Source organism: Opisthocomus hoazin, chromosome 8 (assembly GCF_030867145.1).
Source record: "Opisthocomus hoazin isolate bOpiHoa1 chromosome 8, bOpiHoa1.hap1, whole genome shotgun sequence".
Lineage (NCBI taxonomy): Eukaryota > Metazoa > Chordata > Aves > Opisthocomiformes > Opisthocomidae > Opisthocomus > Opisthocomus hoazin.
The window spans coordinates 3,306,055-3,326,920 of NC_134421.1; the positions used below are offsets into that span (position 1 = coordinate 3,306,055).

Consider the following 20,866-nt stretch of genomic DNA (forward strand, 5'->3'; position numbering starts at 1 on the left):
AAGCATTTAAGTCTCATTTTCAAAAGTGCTGTAAGCACTTAAGAGACCAAGTCTTCCAACTGTAAATAGACTTTGCCTCCTAAGCCTTCAAGCACTTTTGCATACTTACTAGTACTTTAAAAGGAAGTTTATTCTCTCCAATGGCAGCTCTTCTGTTCAGCAGATTTAACAATCACATTTAGAAATATTCCCACAGATCTAAAAGGGCTCCAAATCTGACGAGCCAAAGACAGTACCACAACTTCAGAACTACGAAAGACGAAGGATTTAAAGGCAGAAAGTTTCTTCTTTTATACACATGCATGTAGTCACCAGCTAGACTGGTAAATAAATTCACAGAAGAACTAGTCTCTTACATAAATGCTATATAACCAACTTTGCCACAGCATATTAAAATGACGTATCTGCATACTCATCAGTCAGGAAATACCAGCATTAAAATGAGGCACAAAACTGTCCTTTTAGGTTGCACACCTTGTAAAATCTTCCCTTGGTCTATTCCTGATACTATATAATTGAACACTCTTTTTTCCTGCACCTAAAGATGTACATGTAAAGTATGTATCCATTTTTAACTCCTTCTTTGTCCATCCACATTGCAGGAAACATTAATAAAAGACTCCCCTCTTGCAGCTCTGACTGAAACATTTTTATTGGCAGCCTCTGTTCTATCCATTCTCATTTTAACCAGCAGAGCAGTAATTTCTCTCTTCAGCTCAAGGGATGGCCACGCAAACATAGATTTGATCATGTTTTCACTGAAGTGCGTGCCAAAAGCCTCACAAGTATTTCAGTGGGAACCAGACTGCGCCCTACAAAGCGATGTCAGCTCAACACATCAGCTCTGATTCAGCAAGCCACATACCCCAAATTGCTCTGCTGAGTCAAGGCCACAGTGTTCAGTGTGCTGTGCAGACTTTCTTTAGGGCAGATCCAGGCCTGAGGCAGTAGACTAGAGAGCTAGTTGACTTCCCTTGGAGCATGAATGGACTCTAAATGCCAGCAAATATTCCCTGACGTGATGGTCCTCTTGCACTTGCACACATGCTTAACTATTTTTCTGAGGACCTCCACTGACTGCTGGTGGTAGAACGTGAAGTGTGTACATAAGAGATGGCAGCACTCGGGCCTGTTGCTCTGTAAGGCTGTACATCACTTCTAGTGTGTGCTACCTGTTTTGTTTTCTGTCGCACGCAGTTCAGAGACTGAGTACCAGTCACAGTGACAGGATATCCTGCAGGCACTGCTAACACAGAATGAAAACCATCAGGCTTTGTAGAATCACAGATTAACCTAGGCTGGGAGGGAAGGCTGGAGGTGTTTACTCCAACTCCTTGCTCAAAGCAGGACCATTTTCAAAGACAGATAAGGTTGATCTGGGCCTTCTCCAGTCAACTCTTGAATACCTCCAGATGTGAAGATTCCCCAGGCTCCCTGGAAAGCCTTGTCAGGGCCCTTCATGTACTAATAGACCTTAATGGCCTGACCAGCCTCACCTGGGGCCCCCACAAATATTCCCCGCACAGTTCCCCCTTTTCAGCCCAGCTGGAGCCATCAGTCCCCGCCCCAGCAACACTAAGAGTGCTGGTCTCTAGCTCTGCCACAGCCTTTCCCTTTCCATGGCCATGGACCCACTTGATCTGGACTCTGACCTGCAGACCGACTCCCCAGCTTGACCTTGGACCTGCTGCCTCATCACTATGGACCTACCCATTGATGACCGGGCTGTGTCTGACCTAGGTACCCTGACTGGACCTGGTTCCTACCCTGGGCAATAAGGCAGAGGGCACTGGACCAAGCCAAAATGCTCAGCAGCTCCCTTTAACCTCACTAGGCATTTAGGGTATTCCTCGAGAGATACAGGAGTGCCCTCAGGCTGCAAGCAGTAAGCGCACACATTCAGCCACAGTTGTGGGAGAAGCACCACCAAGCTCAGCGCTCCTGCTCACGGTGCAGAACCGAAGTCCCTAAAGACACTGTGCCAGGATAAGGATGTAAGCTAACCACACAGACATGTACAACCTTGCCTTCCTCCTCCTTGCATGCTCTCAACCCAGCGAATACACTCATGCAGAATGTGTTGTGCTTATGCGTGGAATTTTCTGAGGGTCAAAACTCGGTCAAATCAAAATCAGATTCCACTGCAGCACTCAAAGGCATTTTTCAGCTAGATGTTTTTATGCTAAATGTAAACTTTTTAACCTCCTGCTGCTTTGGCTGTTGTGCTGTTCAAAAGGAATAGCAAATACTCTTGCTGAATTGGGACTAGTTTCTACATGTTCTTTTGTGGGAAAAAAAAAAAAGGCTGAACCACTTTTACTTCGTGGGAAAAAAAATCTCAAAAAAAAAACAAAACCAAGCCTACTTCACCTTTGAGCAAGAGACCAAGCCTAGGAAATGTCAGCTTCAGCTGGTAAACTTCAGTGACTTCTAAACAAAGGAAAAAAGGGGTAAAGCAGAGTTTGCTTCGCAGCCTGAATGCTCGCATTGCAGCCCCGTGGTTCCACTGACCACCCCGTATTGCTCCCAGGCTTACTCCCATCTCGACCCTGTTTCGGAGGAAGTGTCGTGGGGAGCCCTATTCTCTATTGTCCAGCAGCAGCCATGGGTGAAACCTCCATAGGAGAGACAAAACACACTGCTAAAGATCAAAACTGATGCTGCAGTGAAATACAGGGTAAAACCTTCATGGTCCTGATTTTTTCCCTCTGTCCTGAGTGACACTGTTGATTTGCAGGAGCTATTGTAATCATAGTGACAAAAAACCCCAAAGTAAGAAAAGTAAGCAGGGCAAGGTTACACGCTGCAGCATCGAAGGTCACCAGGAAAATAATGTTACTCAGTGAATTACAGGGATCCACTTGCTTTCCCTTGGCCAGTGAACAATCAATGTCCCTGGCTGTGGGATGAAGGAATGGAAAATTGCACGTTCTGTTTCTTGGATAAGCAAATTTTTCTAACCACTTGTAATAATTAGAAGTCCCATGAAGAGTCTAAGGTGTGAATCCCAACGTCCTGGCCAAACTCCAACTAGGTTAATTTAGTTCCACATCCCAGCATCACGCCCGCAGTTTCAACTGTAATCAGTGTTCTTTACTTGCTGTCCTGAAGTCTCATATACCACCATCTTTCACAGTTTTTACACCTACTCTTGCATGATAAATGAAGCAATTTACTGCTAGTCATGCAATCAGGTAGGGAAGGTTTGTAATGTCTTTGAATTCTGTTTGATTGAAAGTTGTAATATTAATATAAATCACTTGCAATCAGAGAAAAAAGGAAGACTACAAATTCAGCTGTTCTGTTCCTCCTAGGTATTTTGGAAACCTAAAGCCCAAATCAGTGATACTAAATTCTCAAACCAGAGAAGCCCATCCGCCCATTCCTAGGAGTATCAGCTCCCCATATCCGTACAGAGGTGTTGTATCATACTCTGTCCTGGGAGAGATTTGGTTGCCTTTCAGTTCCTACAGCATCAGGATGGTGCACTTTCTTGCATGCTCCTCACCACCTCCTTGCTGCTGGAAGCAGACGCTTCCAGCTTGGCAAGGATCTATGCCTCTAACCGCCAGCTGTGGAGCTGAACCATGGTTATCTGTTGGATCTTGACTGTCCGGCTTACACATTCCCGTATCTGGTGACTTGAGAAATAACACACAGCGCCTTCTCCCCAAATATTTCAAGGCAATTTCATGCTAGACCTGTAGCAGGAACACAGAATTTGGATGCTCTAGACATTACGTTCTATTGCCCTGCTGTCAAATACCAGAATCAGTCCACGGTCTACAAGGAATTTTCAGAGGTCTCAGAAAGGTGTTTACAGGGTATCTGAGTGGCTAAACAGGGCTCCAGGGCCAGAAGAGCTACCCTTCTCAAGGACAGTAATGTTAGTCCCATAAGAAATTAAGAACGAGCTTTCTCACTGATCACTCCATAGCTACACAGCTCTCATGTGGTCAAGACACAAAACTCATCTCTTTGCTCCTTCTCCTCCTGCAAGAAGAAAAATTACTGCATATAAAGAAGAGCAAGAACAGAGTAACAAAAATAGCAATGGCTCTTCTGGACTTGGACAGTGGTGTAACAAACCAGTCACTCAAGAAGAGGATGCTCCGATGCCCTGCTGGCAGGTACAGTGGTCATACAAAAAGATCTAGCTAATTGGATGGGAGGAGGCTACGGGTGTGAGGTGTTACGAAGGTACGATGGAGGCTGATCTGGCTTCCTCTTTCTGTCCCTGGGTCACTCCAGGAGAAGACCACATCGCTGTTTCCCATGTATAACTTACCAAACGCCTTCTTCAGGGTATTCAAGATCAATGTGCAGGATTGTGACCTGTAACTGAGGCAAAGACTATACGGACTAGTTGTGAAGGACCACAAAAATTTATGAATCCATTTCACAGAGCTCCTTGTAAGGATCAGTTGGTTATTGTATACATGATGCTCTGAACTGCAGTAAGCGATTAGTATTACCATGGCCTGAGAGCCATATGAGACTTCAAAGCTTCTGAGATGTCAAAATAAAAAACCCTTAGAAAGTGGCATATGGAGAATTAGAAAAAGAGGTTACTAGCTAATGCCAAGAGAACGGATTCCAGACCCCAAGTCTGCAAGAACCTGTGCTCCCTCTGTCTTAAGACATTTCAGCATTTCTGCTGTCCTCGCTCCTCTCCTCTCCCTGCTCTGGAAAAAAAAATAAAAATCAATCGCTGAGTTAGCAGGGTTGAAAGTGCCTTTTCAGTTTATTTCATTTCAGTGTTCCCTGAGGACACCCAAAACATACGGTGAATGGGTTGATCAGAATTCAATGAAAAAAATGGTTGAGACAGGCTTGGTAATATATTATGGGATCTTTTCAAGGTTCAGAGATTTCTGAGATACTCAGGGTCTGAGTGCAAAAGAATTGCTTATGATTTGCTTTTAAGTTCAGGTTTTAGGGTGACTTGGAGGCAATGCTCCCTGGGAGCATGCTGAAAATGATGGAAGGCAAAAGTCTCTCCTGCCAGGAAGGCAGGGGACTTGGAACCTGATCTTGGCAAATCATCCCCTGCCAGCCGAGCTGCAGCTTTCTCAGACAGTCTCCCCCACCAAAGACAAATATAGAAACAAGATTCTGATTTTGTCTACGTTCACGTAACACCTTGCAAAGCAGTGGCATGAAGCCATCTTCTCACACTAGTTTTACCCAAGAGGAATTAATGATAATTAGCCAAGCTCATTACCCATTCCAGAATATATCACTCGTTTCATAAAAAGGCTGGCACACACACCTGTAAAATAGATTTGACAGTACAGTATGGTAAATATATTGGAAATCAATTAAATTTAACATCCTTTAGCACAGACTGAACCAGGCAACATCTTTTCAACATTGCTTAAAGTGGTTTTGGGTGAGATGTATATTAAGCAGACAGCAAATGTAAGAATGCTAGCAAATGCCTCGTGTCCTACAGGGTCCAACACGCCAAAGTCAGGGCCTTCATTTCGGATTTGGTATTTAAACACGATCCCCATGTCTGTGTAATTTCGACGTTGTTGTGTTGTACCTTTTGCTACAGAACAGCTCTACAGAATCTGAACTTCTCTGATGCACCCCATGCCCTCACGGTGCAAAGATGCTTGTCCAGCTGTCAGTTTGGGCTGGCTGCTTGTCTGAGGGCCAGGCTCTCCACGACTAACTTCAGCCACCTGAGGACTAGGACGTCTGCTTTTTCATGGAGACAGGCAGGCTCCTCCAGAAGGTGACTTGGAGCTAAGGCAGCTCCCACTGTATGAGAAGTGGTGTTTCAAGACCAGGTTAGACAGGGCTCTGAGCACCCTGATCTAGTTAGTGGTGTCCCTGCTCGCTGCAGGGGGGTTGGACTAGATGACCTCTAGGGGTCCCTTCCAACCCAAAACCTTCTATGATTCTATGATTCTGGTGCAAGGCTGCCTGTGCTGCGTGGTGTAGTTGTCAGACAGTTTTTTTCTTATAGTTCCTACGTGTTTCTGGATGACACCGCAGAATGACACTTGGGCTACCCCTCTGGCATACCCCTTTTTCCTCCTCCCTTCCCAGCCATGCCTCCTGTCTCACCGGTTGCAGGAGCACGGGGCTCAGCTTGGGAAGTACAGCCCCTTTCTCAGCTGCCCACCACACCTCGGTGCTCGATGCCCCAGGCTGGTTGCTGTGCTGTCTCTGCAGGTTAGACTAGGAGGAGGTCCCACAGCCTGTCACTGCAGAGGGGGTTACTTGTAGCTATGTCAAAAAGGGCACCTGTGCTTATCACTGAGGTATGAAAAGCACCAAGTGGACAGTGAAGGCACAGGGGACCCCTGCTCTGCAGGGTTTAATTACTTTTACTTTAACCCCAGACCTCTCTTGCCTCTGCAATGTTTGGTAAACACGACCTTTTAGAGAAGGAAAAAACAGATGGCATCCTGCGTTAGTGTAACTGCTCGCTCAGCACCCCGGGAAAGAGAAACTTGGCTTCTCAGCAGCAGCCTTTCTGCCACTTCGACTCAGATCTCTTGGCTCCTCACCCCTGAGGCAGGTTTGAACATCACCAAATTCGCTGACAAAAGCCTGCCAGTGCAATCATGCAGAAGATAGAATTTCACTGCTAAACGAGATGAATTCAGGGCTGGAAGGAAGCAGAACCTCTACAACGCAAGGAAATTTTGCGTATCTCCTCAGCCCGTTGCTCTCCTATTCCAGCCACCCGTGAGCTGGGTGAGGGACACAACTTTTGGCATTCATAGACTTAAGCAAGGGTTTCTGTGGTCTTCTTTTTCCACCTGTTGTGACAGACCCTGGGTTGGACTGCACCTCTGAGTTCCTTCTTAAGGCATCAGGGTAACTGATTACTGAAGGTAGTGAGTGAGCCACTTCACAGGAAGATCTTTGCATAACGTAGATAAATTTTGCTTCTGCTCTCGAGTATCTCAGCTATTTTGTCTCTTGCGATCACTGCAGCCCAACAGAAGGCCACTGCTTGTCTCAAACCTAGGAGAAGGAAGCCTGGTCCTCCTCACCATAGAAGAGTAACAGAGTCTCAAATCACCATCCTCAAAACAGACAGTCCAAACACCATTCATCAACTTTAGGAAATCAGATATGATCCAGATTTTAACTCTGCCACTGTGTTCAGATCTAGGGTTTTGGGCTGGCCTATGGCTGAAAACTAAGACAGAAACAGCACGGTTAGCATTCCTTCTTCCTTTCCCCAACCCAGTGAACACCCCTACAGACTTGTGCAGCAGGCACCAGGCTCTACTTTTTCAAGTTCTAACCTATTTTGTCGCTGCTGCTTCACTCACATTCTGATTCACTTCATGTCACTTCTCTTCCCTCAGGCCTTATTTCCTTTTCTATCTTTCTTCATGCCCATTTGGAAAACAGGATGACTTAGCAGCTTACACATTTGGTCATACAAGCTCAGCTCCCCCTAGGGCCACTTAAACTTTTCTTCCCTGCGAGGAATGAAAATGCTTCCCATCCCTATACTTTGTATGCCACATGGACCTTTTGGGGCAAGATCACTGAAGAAAATGGGAGTTTGCCTTGACACAACCAATCCTACTGTGTTGTTGAGCAGAACCATGGCTGGTGCTAAATGGCATTATGCCAGTGGACTGCACCAAGGTCAGTGGAGGATCTCGCCCAATATGCTGTATTTTAAGACACTCTGTATCACATCCAATTGTGCTGTAACAGCACAGCAATATTTTTCACAATGCAATTCTGCACCGTCCTATTTGTGCACCTTGACCTACCACTCTCACGTCAGTGTATTCTGGGAAATTACCAGCATCTGTTATATTTCAGCAGTCACCCTGGAAGGCACGTACAAGAGTACCAGCAATGTGCACGTCTATCCCCATCTTCCCTCTTTCCCCAAAAGATGGAATGAGAGAGATTGCAGTCAACCCAGAGACACAGGCAATAAGAACAGCATCCTAACCTGTTCACAGGAAAGCAGCAACATACCAGTGTGGGACATAACAAAGGTGACCCATAGCTACAGTCACTAGGCAAATACAGTTCCTGGTGGGATGACGGTACAATCTGTGTATGGAAACAACCAAGGTGCAACCAGAGATGGTTAAAAGTTACTAGAACACACTTCCAAATCGTGTGGCCAGAGTTAGGTTCCTCAGTCTCAAAAGAAATATCTCACTGAACTCAGCTCTTGTTTATGTCTTGATGCTTTTTTTCAGGATGATGTTTCCTCACAGAAGATGGGAGAGGTCTCAGCTCTTCTGCAGTTTTTGAACGGGCCAGGTGACAGTCCCAAAAATCTCCCAACTTTTTTACACCCTATCCCTCAGCTATCTAGCTGTTCGCAGAGCTCAGCCTGAGAAGCTGTACAGTGTGCTCCTCTTCAGCATCTCAGACTCTTTGGTTCTTCCTGGACCATATGAAAGCCTGCCAGGGCCACATGCAGAAGAAGGAACTCTGGAGCACACACATGTTTTTCCAAGAGGAGACCTTACTGTATTTGAGCACAGAGCTTGCCCTATGGGGGTGGTCAGAAGATGAACGTGCATAGGAGTGAGTTAGTGTTGCAGAGCACAGTAAAGACAGAAGGCCTTCAGACTGACATCACACTGCAAGAAAATGTGTAATAAAAGGCCAAAGCCTCATTGCTGTCACCAGCAAAGAATGCTGGCATGAATAGGAATATTCCAGCCAAGCGATCTGCTCATTTATCTCCTTTTTAATATGTTCTTGTTCCCTCCATCTTCTTCTTTCATTGACGCTATTTCTTAACTTCCTGCTTTTCCTCCTGTTCTCCCCTGTCATTCCCCTTCTCTGTAGAGCATATTTGCCATCCATTTTCCTGAAGAGAACAGCAGTTCTCTTCGTTGGGGTGAGTCTGCCTCCCTTCCTTTCTCACTGGCTCTTTTTTCCATTTCTTTGCCTTACCTCTCTGCCTTGTAAGCCATGAAGAAGTGTGTGGACAGAAGGTGCACAGAAACCACCCGTCAAGCTCAACAGAACATACCTTAGTGTACAAAAGATCTGGAATGGCCCGGTTTTGCAGGTGGGTGCATCTTGACTGATGCAGATCATGTCAAATGATACCAGTAGAGGATCAGAATGAATGGTGTGAGCTCCGCCACAGTCCATCTGCTATTACTTCCTCAACCGTCTGTGCCCGTTTTCCAATGCTAGATACAGGACTATTTCCAAAGCTGTCATAGCCTTTTCTCATGCATCTCTGTGGCATTATCACACAGAAAACACAGGCTACAGCAGGTGTTTACGTTGTGTTCCACTAGTACCAAGAAGTTGCCGTGCTATAGGCAGTGAATTCTTTGCAATACAGGAGAGAGAACATGAGGATCATCTGCAAGCCGTGAGTGAATCACCTAGTATTAAAGCAACTAACTCTATCTCAATAGCTGTTGAAAGTGGCTTCCACAACTGTCAGGTTGGCTATGATTGATTCTCTTTCACTGACATTACCACTGATGTGGCCCAAGAAATAGCAATCATCGTCATATGCGGGAGAAGAGTACCTGAATCCAATCCCATCCTGGAATTTCTCTAGGGCAAGACTCACATAAGCAACAGAAGTAACAGGGGAAAAGGAAGGACTGGAAGAACACGTGGCCAGTCAATGGCTGGACACAGCTTCAGGCTCTCAGAAAACATGTGTCTGATGGGTATCTTTGCAGTTTCAAAAGAGGATACTTCAGATGGGTTTTCTCTGGCCTCTCTCTCCTGCCACCTTCCTCCTTCCTGGAGAAAGGTGTTGGCAGAGGCAAACTGAGCAAGCAATATGACAGGGAGACTCCAGTTTCTGCCAGAGATGTTTTTTTCCTGCTGAAAAGCACATCTATTCCTCTCTTTACTTCCCCACCCTCATGTTCTCCAAACTTGCCTGAAAGTGGCTGCACCAGCTGTCGGAGAGAAGGAGCAGACAAATGCCTGTGTGGGAGACAGTGACAAAATGTCCTGGTGGATCTCCTTTACAGGACTGAGACACTGCATCTGAAACTCACCTCCTGTTTCTTTGGGTGTTTCCAGAAGGAGCCATTCCTCCCAGGTCATAGTACCAGAAGAACTGCCAACTATACCTCCCTGCAAGAGATTCCCAAGGTTGTTGGTAACTATGATGTTAAGGATGTTCTCTAAAACATTTTTTGCTTATCATTGTGTTTCCCTGTTTCCCCCAAGTCTACATGCACTAAATACCTTTGTGGTTCAGGACCGAGGCTGCTGCAAAGCAGTTAAAGCTCCTAGCCCTGACTGTACGAAACACCCATAAAAAGCGAGGAATCTACTCATTCCCAAGCTTAGAAAGAGTTCAAATCTGGGTCTAGACACTACTCCTCACCAACATCTCTGTGTCAGACTAAAATCAAAATTCTGACAACTGTGAGCCTGGGGGGATATTTATGTGAACTTTGCTGACCCATCCTCGCCTGTCTGCAGCATCCCCACAACCTCCAGTTGTAATATCTCGAACAGGATTATTAAGCCTACAGGGAGGAAAGAATAGGAAGTAGATGAGCTGGTAAGAAGCACAAAAAATCCTCTCTTCATGCCTGTGACCTCAATAAGGAAAAGAAATGAGAAAATAAGCACAAAGAGGATGTGCTAACAAAGCAGAAATGTTGCTCAAACTTCTCCTGTGTTTTCAGACACAGTGCTGTGGAGGACTTCAGCATGAATGACAGAAGTCAGACTGAAGAGCTTTGTATACAAAGTCATTTGTCCGCAGAGCACACAAGGCGCCGACCATGGGCGTAGAGGCTTGCTTTGCACTGGCATGTCCAGGTGCTGTGAGCCTGACCTGAAGCGTTCTCCATTAAGAGTCAGAGGAGAATTCAGCCTCTATGGTCCACTAATTGTAGGAGCTTGCACTTGACACTGCCAGCTGGGGGCCAATTAGTCAGAGTTGTTACGCTGTTCTGTGTGGTAGGCTATAGATCTGATTTGATACAGACTAGAATCATTATCATGTTTCACACCTGGGCCAGAGCCACGGAGCACCTCTGAGCTGAGAGGAAGCGCTGACCTCCAGGTTATATATCCAATATCCTCTCAGCAGTCCTAAACCAGAAAGGCTAATTTCATGAAGTATATTTGCATTCTTTCTACCAGGCAAGGTCAATCTTCTACAAGTTCGGACAAAATGTTTGGCAGCTCTGTTGTTTTTCTGTAACACTTAAAGAGTGATGGATACTGGTGAAAGATCATAACTCCCCACCTCTCTTCTATCAAGATTCTTCAGTGGTATCTAAAGGGAGAACCGACTTGGACAGTGGTTCATCTCTCATGAACTTCATGGGCCTCAGCCTTAAGGGGTATTGCATTCAAAATCCAAATAAAGTCTTGTGGACTTCTCAGGAGATTCCAACTGTTAGAGGACCTAGAGTGACCCAAGGGCAAAGTGAGAGCTGGACTGGGAGGAGAGATGCTCCTGGGCTACAGCAGCGGGGAGCCAAAGGAGAACGTGATGCTGTGACTGTGCAGTGGATAACATTCAGGGCTTTTTTGTGCAAATGTTTTCTGGCACAATTCCATCGAACAAAGAACAAACGCATGTTCAGTGGAAACAGTGAGTTCAGGCAAAGAGCCATGAAGAGTCAGAAACAGCAGACCTCCACAAGAAAATGAAATCAGATTTGGTTTTTTAACTTAGGTTAACTTAGGGTGTAGCATATACTCTTATGCAGCTCAGAGAGCTGGGAAGAAAGATGTTTGAAGGTTTGATTTCAAAGAACTGTCCAAAATCTGTCCATTCACTTTTCACCCTCCCACATGCAAAACTGTAGCAACAAGCACAGAGGACCTCTTCCAGCAACAACACCTTTCCACTTGAGTACTTTGGCAAGTCAGAAGTGCGGCAAGAGAGAATTTCACCAGAACTGCAAGGAAGGCTGGCTTGGAGATGTAACCAGTGGCTTACATGTCTCCTTACCACTAATTGGTGCTGTGATGCCAGGCAATAACCAGTCTGTGATGGTGACTAATCCAGCAGGCACTTCAGAAACGAGTACGCAGCTGTTTGAAGTCTAAACTATATCGAGTTACAATTTAATTGGTCTGTAATCATGAAGTAAACACTTGCCGGTTGCACTATTCGTGTTTTAACCCTGAGCTAAGCAGCAGTCTCCCTGCTGGAAAGTGAGAAAATATTATGGTAAAATATAAGCAGAGCTTCTCCAACTTTTCCATAATGTTTCAGATCCTAGTCCTTCTGCTCAGCACACATCCAAGCCCTTCTAGCACACTTTGTTCAGATCCCTGACCTCTCGTCCTCCTGGTAGAACTCTTTGTCTTCTTTGCCGTAAAAGGTCAGGTCTTATCTGCACTTCTTCCAGATAGGTAGGACCTTCTGTCTCCCACAAAATGCAGGTGGAACATCCTCCCCTCCCGAAGAGCTACCTGGCATCTGACCCTGCCCTTCACACAAATGTACCTGGATCCCATCCAGTCTCCTTCGTGACATGATCCCTCAGCCCTCCAGTGCTATCCCCATGCCCACTGCCACAGTGGACCTGCCTCAGGTGCCTAAAGTTTTATGTAGAACTTTTCCCACCACTGGAGCAGAGGTGATTTTCTGCTGATTTCCTATTCAGCACCGCAGGCGAGCCAGAGGCAGGCTCTGAAAAGCCTATGAAAGGCAACTGAATGAATATACTGTTCCCTCCAATTGTGACTCCATCATTTCCTCTCATTACTCTAATAGAAACTAATCTTCCTCATCTCAGCCCTATTACCTCACACAAAGGAAAATGGTACGTAATCCTGTTAGAGCTGGGCTGCTGCTGGACACGTTTTAAGGTCATTGTTCTGGGATGCCAGTCTCTACTGTGTGAGACTGGGAGAAGTGGGAAATGCAATTACTAGGCTATTCAAATCCCTAGAATGAAACCCTGCCGTTAACAGGCAGAAGCCAGCAAGAAAAAGAGCGGTTGCTTTATGAAATTACAGGGTTTGGCTAAATCAGAGTCTAATCAGCACTTCAGTAAAGGAGCAGGGTTAGCTCCTACTGCCATGCATGGAGTCTCCTCATGCCCCTCAACCTGATCTTTGGCATCCCCAGTGGAAGCCCAACCTGCAAGATGGGTTATGGTCATGAAGCCAGTGGTGTGCAAGTCCACTGGAGACAACGGTAGTCCATGCCTAGGGTTTACACTGTATTTTGTAATGGGGAAGCCCTAAGAGTTCAGCAACAGGAGTCTGCCCGCTGCTGTCATCACCTCTTACTGTACTTTGTCTCTGAGCTCCTTGGTGGCAGATTCTGGGACCAAATCTGTCTCCTAATATTCATGGCCTACAGCACCAGTCTTGCTGATTGCTGGTGCAACCCAGCTAGGCAGCCAGGTGGGAAATTCACATTGCTAAACTCATGCAGCTGTAACCCCCCCCCAAGGATTCACACGCTGGAGGAGAGAAGGGGGGTAGGTAGCACTGCTTGTGGCAGTCAGTGAAGCAAGGCAGAACAGTATGAGTGGGAATGGTCATAGCTGTCTCGCTGAGTTGGCTTCTATTGAGTGGCTAGACACTGACATGTTCCTTAGCATTCCCACCCAGGTGAAGCCACGGCATTTTTAGCTGGATGAGTAGCAAAGAAAGAGTCAGAAATCTTGCAGGACAAACGTCAGGGAAGACCACACAAGAAAAACAATGACCATCACAAACCACAACCAGAGACAAACTTTTGTCCCAGACTGTTCCTGACAGCCAACATCCTACTGTTCTGCCTTGTGTTTCTTTCTCCTTCTGCCCTCCCACTCGAGCTGTACGGCTGCTCTTGCTGGTCTCTCCTGCAGCCAGGCAGTCACTCTTCTTACTGCCTTGATGCCTCTTTATCTTCAGCTTCCCTGCTGTGTTACCCTTCTGCTGCCCACGCTCCCTCAGTCTCCCAATTGATTTCTGTCCCACAAGATAAGGCTGGGCTCCTGCTGAAAGCAGGTCCATTCTTGCAGGTCCCAGAAGGAAGTGATGTGGGCTGAGGTAAGGTTCCTGGTAGAGGAGGAGAAAGCAGCCGATCACCACTGGAGTCTCCAAGTCCCTTGAAGGGACGAGAGTCACTTCCCTGTTTATGCTCTTTATTAGTCCCTATTCTCTTTAATCGGCTTAGACTGATGAGCCAAGGCAGCGGTAGGGATCAGCCGGGCTGTTTAATTAAAGGATTGCAGCTCAGCCCTGCAGTTTGGGGGTTTGTGTAAATGAGCTGCAAGTACATTATTTAATCTGCTGCGCAGAGAGGAGTTGGGGCATTAATGAAGCAAACTCTAATTAAAACTAGACGGCTGATGGTTATTAGTGGCATCAGTTCTGACAGGATTTATCTCATTTAGGGAAACGCCTGATCGTGGAAGGGGAAAAGAAAGAACAAACCTGAGCTGGTTTATCAAATTCACCACAGCACCACTTGTGACTGGCTGTCCATTCAGCGGGGCTCAGGAGAGCTGCACAGGGAGCCCCTGTGTCCCAGGCTGTCCCATCAGGAGCTCCTGATGAGCTTATTCAGGGATATGCCTGGCTCACCCAGGAACTGATTGCCTATTCAGGCTGTCTGACCCACGTATTTCAGTCCTGATGATTGACTTCTGTTCTGCTTTGGTTCAATGGAAGCCTGTTCATGATTTGAGCAGGGTGACAGGCTCTGTAAACGAACTGATGAGCTTCTCCCAGTAGCATACTGAGCCATTCCAGAGCAGCATAGCTACCAGCTATGGACACCAGCTCCACAGTGACCCTGTTTTTCCCTCTAGGCCATTTTTTCGCTCTCCTCACTGCATCGTATATGTAACTTCCGATATGAAGCAAGCCCATGGCTGACTGCAGGACCTGGCAGAGGCTAGGTGGTGTTTTCTGGCCAGCATAAAGCTGATGAGTTTAACAGTCCTGTATGTGCTCTGTCTTTCTTCTGGCACAGTGTGGGAAGTAGGGATGCTCTTCTTGCTGAGAAAGTCACATAGAGAGATCACATATAAAAGCTGCTCTGTTTCAAAAAGCAAAAAATCTGTGTGCCTCTTCCTCATCTTCAAATAGCTATGGTGGCTTCAACCATCTCTATTTCTACATAGAATATTGTGTCACACACAGACAGATTCAGGACTGCTATTGGGATCTGGGGGCATTAGAAATGAAGTGGACAAGAGAAAGCCTTGGGAAAAATGTAAGGAAAGCAGGAGGCCTGCAGAGTGGGACAAGCTATAAAAGACATAAAACAGACAGGCACAGATCATTATGAGAAGCCCCTTAACTGGAAGCCCAAATGCAACACGCTGTAGGGGTCACTGTCATTCATACTCACTGCTGATTTTCCTGGCTCAGACTCATCTTTAGACACAACTGGCCAGAGCTCTTAAATTACTGAAATAAACGATTGCCTCCTCTTCAATTTACCTGTCAAATCCCAGGTGAGAATTTGGTGGTTCCCAGCACAAGGAGGGCAGGCAAACTCAGGCTCAAGGAATGGGTAGCGCCTTTAGGATTCACTGGGACAAAGGGAAGGTCTGAAGCATGAGCATGACAAAAATGACCATAGAGCTTAAGACACTGTAGGAGTGACAGCCTTGTAGGATAAGAAAATGCTATAAACTAAGGGAACTGATCACAAATAAGGTGGAGGCTGGAACAAGAATGGGCAGGGTCCAGGATCAGGGTATGAAGATAGAACACTATGGCAAAATTGAGCCTCTGTTCACACAAAATAGAGCACATAAACAAAACTCTCTCTCTCTCCAGAAGTGCAAGGGAGAGATGGCTGGCTGTCCCTACCAGAGAAACCTCTGCTGTCTCCTCCTCTTCCTTACCAGCATCTCCCCATCTACCACAGAGGTGCAGTGGCAGATGTCCCACATGGCTGTCATGAAAACTTTACCAATGCTTGAAACCTCTCAGCACAGACAGTCATGGGTGTCAACCCTTCCATTTTCATACTCAAATGGGCAGGAGGAGCCCTGCTTTTCTACCCTGTCCCCAAGTGTGGCTGAACCCTACTTTCGAACACACACACACACACACACTGTTCTCTTCACAGTTGTCCAGCACTCACACTTTTCCTTTGAAGCAAGTCAGAAAAGAGTCTGCTCCAGTGAGCAGAACAAACAAGAGAAATACCATTTAAAAAATGTTGTATCGTCACCACTGGAATTCAGCTGCCCAGTTCTGTCCAGAGCCCTCCCTAGTAACTCAGGCTTCTTATACAGATGCCAAAGGGCAGATGTAAATGTCTAGCAGTGTGAGAAGGGAAATCATTTAAGAGAAACCTGTTTCCTGCTGACAGAGGGGTGATGAGGCATGAGAAGATGGAATAAGTCTGTGAAATGGAGGTGTAAGAAGTTGTGAGAGGAGGAGAAGATGGCAAGAACAGAGGGACAAGGCTTAGCATGGAAGCTATATGCATTACGTGCATCTCAAGTATTTTTTAAGCAACTTGGACCCCTTGGTCTTGGTGCTGATGTCACTCACTGACGAGGGAGAGCTATGACAATTGCTGGTGTGCGCTCACCTGGGTGCACTGGATACAAGCTGCTAATAGTAGTACCAGTCTATAACTGTCCTTCACTGGCAAGCCCTGACCATTTCAACACATATAAAACTGTGTCCCCCATCCTGTCTTAAGGTGAGATAGATAGAATTCTGAGTTTGTTTGGTGACTTTTGCTGTAACTTAAAGGTTATGGGTGTATACTGGTGTGTGTCCAGACACTTTACGATGCGGGATAACTAATGTGAAGAAGAGTGAAGCATGTGTGTGGTTGGTGTCAAAGTGATGCAGAAGGGTAAGAAAAAGTACAAGCATGAATGTGGGTTGGTGGAAGTAGATGTCTGAAGAGACGCTGAAAGTATGTTTTTGGAGGTGCATGGGTGTGTGTGAGTGGAGGCCAGAAGGGGGTTAGTGAGCATGTATGAACCATAATCTCTGGGAGAGAAAAGAGACGGACAGCAGTGCTGGGGACATGGGACATAAGGGGGGATGGAGGAACATGGGGATGTATAATATGTGAGTTTTATCTGGGGCAGGAAGATTAATGATGGATGATGAGGAGGTACAGGATGGAAAAGAAAAGGTCTTGCTGGCAGCAATTTCCCACCTTGGTGAGGAGTCCGGAGATGAAGGTTTCTGCTCTGCATCAGCTGCTGGGCAACAGAACTGGTGTAAAACAGTTTCATTCCTGCAAGAAAAAACAAATCATAGCAGGTTAGTGTTCAGCTCACTCAGCAGAAAACTCAAGGGAGAATGCCTTTCCCAGGGCTGTTCCAAGGGGACAGTAACTCCCAGTGATGCTGAAAGAGAAATCTGATTATTACGTGAACCTCTTGCATTCCCGAGGTCGTGCGGACCAGGAGAGAAGGGGGCTGACAATTCTGTCTCCTACCTTACCTGTCCTGCTACTGATGTCAAGCAGGAGAGAATGGGGCAAAAGCGCCCATATGAAAAGTTTTCCTTCCATCAGTATCTGTCTCATGATCCCATTCACCTCAGGAAAAACAGTTTTGCCTGTCTAACTTTTATTTCTTTTGGGACAGAAACACGTCCTTAGATGTGTTTCCTCAGATATGTTTCCTATACCTTGTAATGCAAAGAAGTTGATTCTTTGTTGACGGTGGCTAAATTAAGTCTGCAGACATTTCTCCTGAAACCTCTCTAGAACACAGAAATGGCCTCAGCACATCAGCACTGGGCTTTACCAGAAACAGTAGTGGAAACCTGAGAGGACAAGCCCAAGCAGGGACGCTGAGATCAAGACGAGAGGAAGAGATCACAGCAAAAAAAAGCAAAACCGTAAGAAGGTTGCTCACAAACCTGAGCAAAACAAGAAAACAAAAGGCTAAAAATGTGTTTATTAGGTAAGAAAGGCAAAAAAAAATCATCCAAAGGAAGAAATCCTAGACCAAACTTCCAAAACTGGGACTTGTTCTTGGGTCCCTTGCCTGGGAGCCCAGTTTTCAGGGGTGTTGGGCACTTATCACAGCATTGGAACCCAGAAAGAGCTGCTCAGCACTTCTGAAAATGAGATCCTTTTAAGATACCTCCAGGGAGGCCCTTGAGGTGTTACAGGCAGCACAATTCAACAGCCAGTTTTGAACACACTGACCTTCATCAATGAAAAGGAGTCCCTAAAAAGAGACACATTGTCAAGAGGGGAAAGTACTAGGGGAATGGAAAAGAAAACGCGAAGAGGAGAAGAAAAGCAGGGAAGATAAAGCAGGCTAAATCCTCAGATGGCGTAATATCACCCCGTCTCCAAGTCAGTGGAACAGCACTTACAGCTCTGTTCTCAGTGCTACTGCAGAGACCCAGGGCTCAAAAGGGGTCATCTCCTTTTAAAAATATTTTTGCGGCTTCTAACCTAGACATAAGCATAAAGTTAAGTCTCTTGGCTCGTCATGGGGTCTCGGATTCCACCAAAGGCCCTGCCACGCTTTCCGTCACTCTGAAATGTGAAGCTTATCACCTTTGTCTTTCTCAAAATCTGACAGACACGGCCACAAAGAGAGCTAAACTACAGGCAATGATGATACTGTTCCCAGCCACCTCCTTCTGGCCTCCCAGCTAGCTGAACGTAACCAACTGCTTCGTTCTTCCACTTCCTTGGCTTCTCAAAAGGAATCTTTTCTTACAAACAACAGGATTGGCAAGGGAACACAGCAGGGGGAAGACAAGTGTTAGCTTTACCTCACTGACCTCTGCCCATGCCCTCAGCCCCTGCCTGTGCCATGCAACCTGCTGGAAAAGAGAGGGCAAGTTGGTGTGACATAGCAAATTAATCTCCTGCTCTTCCACTTCGGTAACTACCCAGTTCACATCCTTTCTCTCCTACCAGCCTGGTTATTGCTGGTTCTAACTATGTTGTTTCTGATTCAAACTTCTCAGACGGCAAGTACCTACCCAACTGGTGTGTCCACAAATTACTTGTGTTGTCTTTTCACTGAAGCAAGTGGTGGTATCACATTTGAGCCTATGCTCAAGCAGGCTCACAAAACACTCCAGCTCCTACATCTTGTCACTCTGCTTCTAGATAGAATCTGTCAGGAATTTTCTGATAAAATTTTGGTTTGGCATAAAAACACCGATTCATCAAATTTAAACTATCTGGTGAAAACATCTTGGGTTTGACAAAGATTCTTCAAATCCCAGGGCTTTGCCTGGATTTCCTGGCAGGCTGCCCCACACCTCCAGGTTTTCCACCCAGCTCTTTGTTCTGCCCGACTGCCAAAGCAGCGATGCTCGGGCGGCTGGCTGGCCCAAGAGGTGTGGAGCACCTGCACCAAGGCAGTCGGCTCTGCAGAGCATCAGCTGCAGCGTGGCAATGCACAAGGCTCTCAGCTGAGTCAGCAACAGCTGGCATTCATTCTGAGGAGCATTCTTGGTTTCCCAAGTATTATATATTGGCATTTCTCACTGAATTTCATCTCTACAGGAACCGCTGGGAAAAAACAGCCTACTTCCAGACAAAAGTAACAACATATTTTGAAATCATTGCATTTTCAGGTTGAAAAAGACCCTTAAGATCATCAAATCCAACCATAAACCTAACACTGCCGAGTCCACCACTAAACCACAGTGCCAGGTCTACACGTCTTTTAAATACCTCCAGGGTAGGTGACTCAACTATTTCCTTGGGCAGCCTGTTCCAGTGCTTGATAACCCTTTCAGTACAGAAAAATTTCCTAATATCCAATCTAAACCCCCCCCCCCCTGCAAAACTTGAGGCCATTTCATCTCATCCTATCACTTGCTACTTGGGAAAAGAGACTGACACCCACCTCGCTACAACCTCCTTTCAGGTAGCTATAGAGAGCGATAAGGTCTCCCCTCCCCTCAGACTGCTTTTCTCCAGGACAAACAACCCCAGTTCCTTCAGCCGCTCCTCAGAAGACTTGTTCTCCAGATCCTTCACCAGCTTCCAGATGGAATCTTCCAAAAAACGGACACCCGAATTTTCAGCCATTCCTAATCTCAACACTTCCCTAAATGAACTACACTGTCCTCTGCCTTTATTCAAACAGCAGATGCACCACTCCAATTCCTAATTATAGATGAAGAAAGTAAACAACAGGGAGAGAAAACATAGGGAAAAAGAGGAAGGCACAAGGACAGACAGAAAGCAGAGAAACAGAAGCCTGTATATAGATGAAACGCCTTGCTAGTTAATTATCAGGATAGAAACATGGAGAAAACTAAAGGGAAAACATGGAAAGCATGAGTGGTATGAAGTTACAGGACTTTAGGCTCAGTCTTCTGTGGGCTTTTTAAGAAAAATCATCTCACAGATACTCTTCAGAGAATCTCTGAGCACTGCAGCTGCAGTCAGCTGTTGGCTCTGGTTCTCACACTTTCTCATCTGTGTTTAACACTAATCTTGGGTATTTTCTGCTGAAACCAGAGTCCTCTTGAACCTCTGAGATTCCAAGATCTCTGGAACAGTTGTGCACTTTGCATACATCTACCATGTGTTGATCATGCCCACAGGCAGAAATCTGCCTCCAGGCCATTTGGCATCCTTGAGTCCCGCTCCGGGGGCCATGACTCCCATCGAGAAGCCACCAAGGAGGTGGTGAGGAGCAGACACTGCCTGATAGAGGTAAATATATGAGGTGCAAACGGGTATTCTAAGACTGTGCTGAAAGCTCTTCCCCTGACTGGGACAGGGAAGGATATCTTATTACTCCCATTACATCCGAGTTCCCCAAACGCCCCAGAGCAGTTGGAGCTCTGGGTCTATTTACATTCTTCTTTTATAGCTTGTTTCTCTTTTGTGCTACCCAGGTATACACCACAGGGACTGAGTTCCACCTTGCAGACTATCCCTGTTGATCTTCCTCTTTCTTTCCTTCTATCTCTTGATCCTGCATATATCTGATATTTTGCAAATCCATGCCCTCGCCTTTGCAGCATAGCA

General features: G+C 46.1%; 1 protein-coding gene across 5 annotated transcripts in view; it reads right to left on the reverse strand.

The window, feature by feature from the left end:
* Window positions 1-20,866, reverse strand: part of IQSEC3 (IQ motif and Sec7 domain ArfGEF 3) — a 109,372-nt gene that overhangs the window by 45,561 nt on the left and 42,945 nt on the right. For all 5 annotated transcript variants that reach the window (XM_075429427.1, XM_075429431.1, XM_075429432.1 and 2 more), the window contains one exon: window positions 17,054-17,134. In XM_075429427.1, coding sequence (XP_075285542.1) covers window positions 17,054-17,134 — 81 coding nt within the window. Of the gene's footprint in view, window positions 1-17,053; window positions 17,135-20,866 lie in introns of those variants that run through there.